Source organism: Mastigoproctus giganteus, chromosome 6, assembly GCF_048544385.1.
Source record: "Mastigoproctus giganteus isolate SK-2022 chromosome 6, ASM4854438v1, whole genome shotgun sequence".
Taxonomy (NCBI): domain Eukaryota; kingdom Metazoa; phylum Arthropoda; class Arachnida; order Uropygi; family Thelyphonidae; genus Mastigoproctus; species Mastigoproctus giganteus.
This window is the reverse complement of record NC_143580.1, coordinates 71,742,528-71,754,558: the sequence shown is the minus strand read 5'-3', so window position 1 is coordinate 71,754,558 and position 12,031 is coordinate 71,742,528. Positions and strand designations below refer to the sequence as shown.

At 34.9% G+C, this 12,031-nt stretch overlaps 1 protein-coding gene across 1 annotated transcript in view; it reads right to left on the bottom strand.

The window, feature by feature from the left end:
- Window positions 1-3,135: 3,135 nt before the first annotated feature.
- The window catches only part of DZIP1 (DAZ interacting zinc finger protein 1), a 32,117-nt gene continuing 23,221 nt past the window's right edge, over window positions 3,136-12,031 (bottom strand). The window contains exons 3-4 of the mRNA XM_090376218.1: window positions 7,413-7,538; window positions 3,136-5,726 (exon numbers count right to left, since the gene is read on the bottom strand). Of these exons, the coding sequence (XP_090232344.1) occupies window positions 3,136-5,697 (2,562 nt within the window). The 5' untranslated portion in view covers window positions 5,698-5,726; window positions 7,413-7,538. The remainder of the gene's footprint in view (window positions 5,727-7,412; window positions 7,539-12,031) is intronic.

Here is a 12,031-nt window from a genome sequence, read left to right as displayed (position 1 = left end):
AAGTATGTGAATCAAGGCACAATACTGCAACAACACTTAGAAAAATTAAGCAGATCGGCTGAAAAGTGGCAATTGAGGTTTAACATTGATAAATACAACTTTGAAAAGTGATTCAAGGATTACAGACGACAGTAATCCTAGAATAATATACCATTTGGGTAGTACCATACTTAAGGTGGTGGAGAACGTAAGAGAGCTACAGGTAATTGCACAATATGGTTCAAGGTTCTGTGAGCAGTGCAGACAGGCTGCTAGGCAGCTCATGAGGTTCTGCAAAGATATATAGGAATTTTGCCCATAGGGCAAGAAGGTGATATAAGACAATGGTTAGAGCACACCTTGGGTACTGTATACAGGTCTGGAAGAAGGATGTGGATCTCTTGGAACAGGCACAGAGAAGAGCAATCAGATTAGTCAAGGAAATCGCATAAGAGAGCTGCAGGTAATTGCACAATATGGCTCGAGGTTCTGTGAGCAGTGCAGACAGGCTGCTAGGCAGCTCATGAGGTTCTGCAAAGATATATAGGAATTTTGCCCATGGGGCAAGGAGGTGATAAAGACAATGGTTAGAGCACACCTTGGGTACTGTATACAGATCTGGAAGAAGGATGTGGATCTCTTGGAACAGGCACAGAGAAGAGCAATAAGATCACTCTTATCACAAGACTTCAGTTCTGGAAACTGCAGCAGCACCTGGAAACCATGTGACTGTGAGGAGACCTGACTGAAGTATTTAAGGCTGTAAATGGATTGAGTAAACTCAGATGATGATGATGACGACAACCTTACTCTTAATCAGTCAATATACTATACATAAGGGAACATAAATTAAACAAACAAAAAAAAAAAAATTAAATTTGCTTTCAGCTAAAGAGGAATTTGTTGGAACAAACTTCCATATGGTGTTGTGGAAGTAGATAGTTTGAATAAATTTAAGTATTAGATATTAGAGGGGATGGATAGATGAGGTGGGTAGTTTCTTTCTTTTTTTTTTTTTCCCACTTTGGCCAATACTGTATAAGTTTGCTTCCTTGCATCATTTGATATTAAATGCAGCATTTCCTAAAATATGAAAATGAGGCTTTTCCTTGCAATAACATTTGATGCTTAATTTATGATAAAGAACTGTAGATTATTAATAACAATGGTTGACTGTACTGTCCTTTTATGTAAACCTACTAGTTTGACAGCATATATGTACACACACCCTTGCCTAGAAATTTATTATATGATGCACTTGACTTGCTTAACATTTGACTGTATGGTAAGCATATTTAGTTACAGTATTTTTACATGTGACACCTTTACAGTTAAAGAAAATATAGCATAACTTTACTGAGAAACATTATTACTTGGAATTAAAGGGAGAGGAACAAAGTAAGAGTAAAATACAAATATGTATCAAGGTAAGATATTAAAAATTCTTTGTGACTGGATTTCAACTCTGACTAAGGCCACATGAAGAATTGAGTTAAAATTGGCTTACTTTATGTTATTACTACATAGTCTCTTTAACAATCATAACAAACTAACTTCCAGATCCTTTAACTCCCCCCCCCCCAACCCAGTGGTCAACCCACCAGTACTGTAGTTTCATCACTATACTCAAAACATGTTAAGTTTCTAAAGTTGGCTGATGAATATTAAATTATGTCCAGTGTTTTGATAGGATGATCTGTACTTACTCATACTGCATTTTACATGAAGGTTCTTAAGATTAAGAAATTATTCAAAAACATTAAGCAAAGTCATCCACCAGTTATCCCACTCCAAAATGACCATTGTGCTTAATTATTGCTTCAATGCTAATGGCTCAAACTTTTGGTACCTTCCAAAATATAGTCAAACTCTTTATTTGAATAGGTCTGGGAGTAAACAATTTTGTTTAATTAGAATTATACATGCGAAGAACCTTCTGGGTACCATGAAACTATTTACTATTTTTGCTCTTAGCTTCATTGTGCTAGTTTGTTTCAAAATCAAGTAAACAATACATTGCTGAAACTGAAACTAACGTGTCAGCTGCACATCTGCTACAGAAACTGGAAACTTTTTACTTTATATTTATTCTACAAAATGTATTTTTTTTTATCTTATTATTTATTTCATAAAACATATTGACATGTGCACACATGCAATCTCAATTTTCACACTCCTCGTTTTCTTAACTGGAAAATGGATTTATAATTTATAATGTGATAGTTAAAATGAAAAAAAAAAATTATATTTTTTTAATTTTAACTATCACAGCAGAACTAAAAAAAAGTTTTGTTCTTTTAAAAATGTTAAAAAAAACCCCACATTTTTAAATTTCTTAATTTTTCATTAAAAAATAAAGGATCACATTTAATAGACATCACAGTCCATTAATAAAGATGAAACATTGGTGCACTTCAATCAGAATTTAAAAAAAAAAAAAAAAAAAACCCCAAAACAAAATCATTTTCCAGAAATAAAATGCAATGCAAGTCACCTGCCAGGTTCTGGGTAACTAAGTTTGTTGTAAACAGGAGGCACACCTGCTGCCAGTTAAGCAACGAAGTTGATAAAATAACAATATGAATATTCAACTCTGTTGCTTGATACTGTTGTTATATAGAAGCTTTATGGCTGTTCATTTGGAACAACTAGATAATTGCATGCTGTATAACTTCTTTCTGGCCATTGTGAAGAAAGTTTAATATTTAATATCATGTTTAATCATGTAAAAAACAGGATTCTACATATTTATGTGTATTCCATATAACCTGAAAAATTTTAAATGAACTATTTTGATTAAAATTCTTTAAAACTAGTTAAAGTTCATGTTTTTTTTTTTTTTAATTAAGCGACTGACAGAATTTCACACACCTTATGATTATATTAGGGTAAACCACAGTTAAAAAACTTTTCTATCAAATGCAAAAATGTAAAATAGCATCATACAAAAATACATTTTGCCATGATATTCAAGTATACATAACCAATGAATATAAAACTTTTTAAAAATCATTGTTATGCTGCTGATAAAACTACAAATGGGGTACAGTACGAGATGAAATATAGACAATTTCAAATTTACATTAAAATATATACCTATATATACATTCATTCTTTATATATATAAACATGTCAATGCCAAAATCGCTTTGACATTTATTTTATTTCTTCCATACTCAACTCTTCATCAGTGTCCCAGGAACTCACAGATGTCAGTGTATTTCTTCCAGTGGACACACTTGAAGCAGGTCCAGAAGCTGCATTTGTTTTGCACATTTCACCAACACCGGTGGCTGCTTGATCAATTTTTCGGCCTTGATCCTGTTTTAGGTTTTTTAACATATGATTCTCTTCTTCAATTGATAACACAGATGACAAATCTTCTTCATCATCATCAATAACAGTATACCTCTCTTCTCTATTATGAAACAATTGATTTTTTGGCGATGCATGTGATAATCTTGAAAACCCACTGAAACTTGCTGATAACTCTTTTTTTGTGTCCAAAAATGAAGTTGCATGTGAACTAGAAGCAGCTGGTATCACTTTTAATAACTGTGGCTCTCCCTCAACTAAATCACTATTCACACTTTTTGAACTGTCTTCACTTTCAGATTCTTCTGATGTTTCAGAACTTGCAGGATACATATTTCCAGATGTAATAGTTGCACTTTTAGAGGTGTTCAATGTGGTATTTTGCTTATGGATTGGGCTAAATCTGTGCACCTGAGGAGTCGAGGAAAACTTTATCTTTCCTTCTACACCATTTGTTTGACCTCTCAATTTTGAGGATGCTTTTGGAATTGCTTCACTGAAAGTCAATTTCTTAGGATAGGGCTTAGGAGTGTTCTTTGTAATGTCACCAGTATCTCCAGCTTCAGGAGAATGCAGTGCATTTTCTGGTACATTTTTTGATATAACTCCACTAATAATTTTTTTAAATGGGCTCTTAAAAGGTCCAGAATATTTGGAAGGGAATTTATTTTTTATAAATTCTAATAATTTTAAATTTGTAATTTCATCAACTAAATTGTTATAATATTTGCGCAAGGTAAAAAATTCTTTATATCTTTGAGCTAAATCAAGTCTTTCTGTTTTTAATAATTCTAACTTCTGATTCAGGTACACTGTAGTCATCATTGGTAACAGAGGGTTAATTCCATACCTTTCTAATTTCTCATTCAATATACTTTCTAATTCTGTCTGCAAACCTTCAAGGAGATTAGGATTCTTTTTCAATGCCCAAGTTAACTTAACACTTCTTTCTATACCATATTGATTGGTATCCTTCAGTTTTGTACTTTTATCCTTTGTAGTTTCAGATAAACTAGTTCTTGGAGGAGGAGTAGGTGGAATGTTAACAGGTGAAGCAACTGATGATGTTGTGGCTATTTTGGAACTTAACTGACTTATGTGTTGATCTTGATCTTTTAAACGAAGCTGCTGTTCTTGAGATTGCCTGAGTAATCTATGTAATTTTTCTTCAAGTTGCTGCTCTTGTAGTCCTTTCTTATGAAAATCTGTTTGAAGCTCTGACATTGTGTTTTTGAATGCATTAGTCAACTGTTCTATTTCTAGTTTATGATTTTGTTTTAGGTCCTTCATTTTGGTTTTCCATTCTTTCTCCTGATTTTGTAATTTCTCATACATATTTTTCTCCATTTTAGTTATCTGCTGCTTCAGCCCTTTCAACTGTAAGGTTTCTTCCTGCTGATGAGCATGTTTTTCTTCTGGAATTTCATCAGCATCTACAAGTACACCAAGATTAGACTTTTGAGGAGCAGCAGATTGCTTTTGTTTAAGTTCTGTTAAGGTCCTTTCATAACTCTGATGTTTATCATGAAGCTTTTTTAGTTCAGACATAAACATTTCACACGCATTGTTCAATTCTTTTTTATGTTGTTCTATTTCCTCTCTCCACACAGAAATTTCCATTTTCAATTCCTTGTCCTTTTGGTTATTATTAGAATGATGACTGGAAGATGTATGTTTTGGGGTACTTACATCATCATCTAATTGCAAATTTTCGGCATGTTTCAGCATCTGCTTTATTTCTTTAAGTTCCTTTTCAAACATTTCTAAAACTTTATTTTGTTCTGAGACAGGAGGTGGTGGCTGGGGAGCACTAATAAAATTATCATTAAGAGAATTTACTGTGTTGCTTATACCAAAATGAGCAACCTGGTTTATATGACGTCGCAACATATGGTTCTGCAAATACTGCCATGTAAGAAATGTCTTTGGACAATAGAAACATCTGGTACAGTTTTCAGTTATTCCAGCTAAAAGGTGCTGCTGTTGTTTCATCATAAGCTTCTTCTGCTTTTTCTTTTCCTGTTGTAACTCATCTAATAATTGATTCACTTTGGATTTTTCTTTCCTCATTTCGACCAACTCTTCTTCAGCCTTTTTAAGCTTGTCTTCTAGACTGTTAATAGTATTAGTGAGGTAGTCCTGAGAGTGTAAGAGGTATTCAATTGTCAATTGAGATAGCTTGAATAATTTAATAAAATTTGGATCTACTGACCTGACATCAACTTCATTTTCAATGTGGCAGAATGTGATATTGCTAATGTTATCTTGAAGTGTTTTAAAATCTATATCCTGTGCTACTTGCTCAACATCTACAGCTGCAATTTTCTTCCAGTCCACTCTCTGAAACCTCTTCTGAAAAGAGAGTCCATGTTCCTTTCCACTATATTGAGGAAATGAAGACATTCCCAATGAGGTAACACTGATTTTGGTTCCTTTATTTACATATATATATAAAAAAAAAAAAAAAAAAGAAAGAAAAAAAAGAGATATCATAATAATGTAATTCATGCAGTCAAATTAAATAAATTATCATGGAGAACTGGTTCAATGAGATTAAAATCACTTGGAAACAATATAAATACAGCTTAGTAAATATTAAAATACATCTTCAGTAGTACATAGCATGCATATTTTAAACATACAAGGCATCCCAAAATCATTAATCCAAAAGTAAAAACTAATTTCAAAAGGGTAGTTGGTTATGGACAGCAGCATGAAGTTGTTAGTAACATGATTTGCCAGTTACTTTTCATTTCCTATTAGTGCCACTATAGTAGGAAGATAACTACAGTATACCGAAACAAATCTTGTAACTATTAACAGAATGTAAAATATAAAATTAAACTTTATTAAAATATAGTGTAAAATAAACTACAATATAATGGAATCTTTATAAAAAAGTTAAAACAGACAGAAATAAAATATACAGATAAATTACTAAAAGTGATAAAAACAAATTACACATCAAAAAGCTTTTGGAGCAATATGCTCCTTTATCAACTTTGAAGATATGTAGTAGTACAACATATCATCATTATACTTTGAAGAACAGCATATGAACATACATTTTAATGGAAAAACGTAGATCATGAACGGTAAGAGAGGTGGGGGGGAGGAAGGGACAAAACATCAGTTGTCAGATTCCATGCAAGTAGGATTTCCCACATTATAAGCTCAACATCCTCAACAGGGTCTTCTTAGACTGATGTTTCAAGTCTCCTTCTTTCTGAACTCCTAGGTCATCCTGAATAAAAGTTCATAATAAAAAAAAGAAATGTCAGATCTTTTTTACAGACCTTCTTAGGTAAATCTGTAAAAAAATCTGACCTTGGTTCCCAGGCATGAACCAAGTCCAAAGCCAAGGCCAGAAACTTCTGTTTATCACTCCCTGATCATGATTTTCAGTTATGTACATTAAAATCACGACCAACAAGAAAATAGTTTAAGAAATTTTATACCTTCATTAGTGGGGGAAGAGGAGAATTTCTACTTCAAAGCTAAACAAAAAAATCTTTGTACAAAACAATTAGTCAAACCATAAATTTTAATATTAGATATTAGCAGTTATAACCTTTACATGTTGAAGAAGGAGGCATGAATAGAAAGTGTGATAGATAAGAGATTCCATAATATGTGGTGGGATACTTTTTGATCTCATGCCACCACTTCTGACCTGGGTTAAGAGCTATGTATTCACAAACAGCAGCCCCAACTGAAAAAAAATTTACTAGGCTACTTTTCTTCAGTTTTACAATACCAATCTCCTTAATTTTTGGAAATTTGTTACATTTTTTAGGTCATCCTGAATACATATTTTAAGTTTGGCTTATGAATTTAAATTTATATGTTGTGTTCTAGGTATGGTAAAAAGGAGTGACTGAAGAACTCGAAAAGAAGGCAGCATTCAACAGTATACTAGAGCAGCAAGCAAGGTTAAGCACACTAATTTCGATTAACAGAAACTGAAATAACGACATGCAAAATTTACCTTAAGGAAATACAAAAAGCTTTATTAATTTCACACATGCTTCATATTAAGTTTTATTCTTTAACTTGTCTAATTTTTTTTAACATATTACTAAAAGTGTCGGATAAACAGGCAGAGGATTAGAACTTACCAATGTTTAAATTCCATTTCTAATAGGGCGTTGTCTGTACTCACAGCACAAACAAAGGTGGACTGGTCAAAACAGTTATTGTTGAATTGCTGGCAGGATTTTGAGTTTGCAGATTGAGTAATTCAACTGGTCAATAAAAAAAAAATAAGTGTCAATGAGTGTTAAAAAGAAATGTTAATGAAATTAAAAATAAATGCACAATTAACAAAATTGCTATAAACAAGTTAGTCAATTCATAAGTGTTACATTTCAGTTTCGTTAGCGAATAGTTCATAATTTATAACAAAAAAAGAAAAAGCAATGCCTTTTAAGCAAAAACATTTCATTAAAAAGATTAACAGTAGCCGCAGGCAGAGGTGAAAGTGATTCTTGCACTGCTTCCATTATAATGAGCAGAGGCCCGGAGAGTGGAGTAATGGTGATTTCAGGTAATGGTGGGAGTCATAATGAAACAAATAAATACATGGGTTGTGTTAGGGTAACTAAGAGTAAGAACAGGAGCATGTATACTTGCATGTACCAATGCTAGGAGTATAGTAAATAAATTTGATAAATTCGAAGTGCTGGTCAAGACATCAAAGATGGATATTGTTGGGATATCAGAGATGTAGTGTCACACAGATATAAGCAGGGCAGAATTGGAATTTGGGGAGTAGATTGTGTACAGAAAGGATAGGAAGGAAGAAGGGGTTATGCAGTTAGTTCAGAAACATATAAAAATCTAAGGAAGTGCATATGGTTGACATAGATGGACAGTGCAATGTTGGGTCAGTTTGGTGTGACATAAGCACCGGGAAAGCAAAAATAAGAATATGAGGGTGTTATAGGCCTAATACCTCTAATGAGTATGACAAAAAAATTGTAGGAAGAAATAGAGTGGGTAGTAAATCAGAATGTCTTATAATGGGTGATTTTAACTTCCCAGATATTGACTGGAACTTGTGAATTGGTCACTCACACACTAGCAAGACTTTGGTGAATTTACTGGATTATTGTTTTCTGCAGCAGCATGTTCGAGAAGCAACCAGAGAGAGTAATGCTCTTGATCTGGTTATCAGCAGTGATTATTCATCCATTTGCAGATAAAGGAACCAGTAAGTGGCAGCGATCACAGTGTACTGATGTGGGATTTACTTAAAGATATAACTACCATCAGGAGTAAAAGGAAGGGTTTTTGCTTTCGTAAAGGTAACTACAGTGGTCTCAGACAGTTTTTAAATTGTATACAGTGGGACCAACTGACGATGTTACCAACAGCAAATTCTAAATGGGAAGCATTCAAGGAATTAATCGTGGAAGCTACTAGGCTTTTCATACCTATTAAGAAATACTGATCAAGATTTAGGCCGAAATGGATATCAGATGAACTAATGAGACTCATGGCAGAGAAGAAAAATGCATGGGATGCATATAAATCATAAGGTGACACAGAGGCCTACAGTAGACAGTCCGTAATCAAGTCAATTAGGCAATCGAAGGGAAGAGCTTAGGCAAGCAACTGCAGAATACAAGAAATCTTTGGAAAAGGATGGTAAGAAAAACAGCAAGGACTTCTTTACTTATATAAACTCTAGAAGGAAGGGGATGAATCACATTGGTCCACTTGATGTCAATGGTTTGACTGGTGATGACCCTGCAGAGATAGCTGACAAAATTAATGAGTATTTTGCATCTGCATTCACACAGGGGAAATTCTGTAAGGAAGTGGAGGACAGAAGCTTATTAATTTTGTAATTGTTATTATTTGTTATTTGGTTTTTTTTTTTAGGAGCATTAGCAACTACGGCCATATTGCTCCGGGATATGCGGTGGTCATTTCCTGACCTTTGCGCATCCTCCGTATTTGGTGGTGACGGGCTCGAACCCCAGTCTAATCAAGAAGCGTGTGCTACACACTGCTGCTCCTTCCCACCTGGCTACCGAGGCGCCTATTAATTTTGTAATAACTGAGAACAAAATAGAGGATAAATTGTTAAAGTTAAACATAAGAAACATAGCTGGGGTGGATGGGATCTATCCAGTTATATTAAAGGAGGCGGCAAAAGAAGTAAGCAAACCCTTAGCTGTAATTATGAGAACATCCTTGGACTCAGGGGAAGTCCCCACAGAGAGGAGATATTCAAATGTATCCCCAATTCACAAAGGAGGTGGGGATCAAAGGGTGACAAGTAATTACAGACCTGTTAGTTTAACTTCTGTTCTGGGGAAAATAATGGCAGCACTGCTTAAAGAAGCATTGCAGGATCATCTAGACAAGACTGCAGTAATAATTCAGACACACAACATGGGTTTGTTAAGGGAAGATCTTATCTGACAAATCTGACTGGATACTATGATGTAGTTACAAAGGAACTGGATGCAAAAAATAATTTTGATATCATATGCTTGGAATTCAGGAAAGCTTTTAATACTGTTGCACATGGAAGACTACTATACAAATTGGAGCAGTATGGTATTAAGGTCAAGTTGCTACAATGGATAAAAAGGTGGATGAGTGGGAGAAGACAGAGTGGTAACGAATGGACACTGCTCTTCGTGGATTAATGTTATTAGTGGAGTCCCCCAGGGTTAGGTGTTCGGCTCACTGTTGTTTTGTATATTTATCAATGATATTTATGAAGGTATATGAGGCTTAGTGTCCAAGTATGCAGATGATACAAAGGTTGGCATTATTGTTAATGACAATATGCTACTGCAACAGGATCTAGAAAAGCTGGGCAGATGGTCTGAGAAGTGGCAATTGAAGTTTAACATTAACAAATGCAAAGTACTGCATATGGGTAGAAGTAACCCCAGAGAAACGTACCAACTGTGTGGTACTACACTTAAGGGGGTAGAAAACGAAAAAGACCTGGGAGTAATTGTGCAGTCAGATGTGAAGTTTTCTGAGCAGTGAAGGCAGGCTGCCAGAGCAGGTCATGGGGTATTGCCAATGATAAATAGGAATTTTGCTAATAGGCAAAAGGAGGCGATTATCCCTTTGTATAAGGCAATGGTCAGTCTACACCTTGAGTACTGCATACAGGTCTGGAGGCCTCATTTTAGGAAGCATGTAGAGTTGCTTGAGTGAATAGAGAGAAGGGCTACAAGATTGGTGAGGGGAACAAAGGGGTCCTCATAACAAGAAAGGCTTAAGTTCTGCAAACTGCAGCATCTGGAGACTAGACACCTGCGAGGTGATCTGATCGAGGTGTATAAGGCCTTGAATGGGCTGAGCAGGCTCAATTCTGATGGGATTCTTCCTCTTGCTCAGATTATAAACCCGAGGGGGCATAAATTCAAATTGAGGAAAGAGAGTTGTAGAATAGATGTCCAGAAATTTGCCTTTAGCTAGCGGGTAGTTCATTGCTGGAACAGGACAAACGTTTAGAGGGAATGGATGGTGCGAAATGTGGGGTTTTTTTTTTTTTTTTTAGCTGATGCTCCTTAAGCTTGCTTTCTTGCATCCTATGCCTCTACCACTACTATTTCTGCTCATGTGCCAGATTGCCCATTCATTCCTCAAACCACTGCATGGGAACAAAAATATCTAGTGTTTTAGCTACAATATATGGTATATGGATGATTTAAATGATATGTATGAAAAATATAAATAATATTGGCTGGAATTCTATAAGTCTGATTTTCATATAATTTGGGAAGGCTTGAATTCAGCAACCCCTCACTTATGGAATCATCTCATGGGGTACCACCTGCCAAGATAACCCTGTGAGAATCAACTCCATTCTCAATTGATGCGTTCGTTCAATTTTAGGCCTTCCCTGGAATATATTGGTAAGTTTGAGATATAAGGAAGTGAGACTCCTAAGCATCTACCAACTGCTACAGAATGTTGTTTGTTTGTTATTTGGTTTTTAGGAGCATTAGCAACTAAGGCCATATTGCTCCGGGAATATGCGGTGGTCACTCCCTGACCTTTCCGCATCTTCCGTATTTGGTGGTGACAGGCTTGAACCCCGGTCTAATCAAGAAGTGTGTGCTACGCACTGCTGCTCCTTCCCACCTGGCTACAGAGGCACCTTCTGCTACAGAAAGCTAAGGCGGCCTTTGTATACAATGCTTTTAAGACACCAGATTTTCCCCTTCTCTTCAGATCCTTTTTCATAACCACAGAAGAAGAAGAAGAAATATCGTACAATCTAAGAAATGAAGCAAACCTTAAGGTTCTGCTTTTCAGAAAAGCCAAAGGACAGAAAAATATAAAATACAGAGGTGCTAAAATCTGGAAGAATCTTCCTCAGTAAATCAAAAATGCCACTTCACTAAACCGATTAAGAAACTACTAATTGAACATTTCACCACAGATGTCTCATTCAGATTACCTTCTGCTCAATTCCTGGATTTTAAAAACATAGAGAAAATACAATACCAATATGGAAATAATGTAAAAATGTTAAAGGAATCAGTTGGCAAATAGTTTGTAAATTACTGTGCAGACATCTCATCATCATTCTTTCATGATTCTAATTGTAAAATGTTCACAATACAATTATAAGCAGTGGTGGTTTACGACGTCTTCTATAAAGAAATGTACAAAAATTCCAATTTATTTGTGTCTGATCTGTTGAACATTACCTGTACAATTTCAGAACTGTATATTTTTGTTGTAATTCATATCT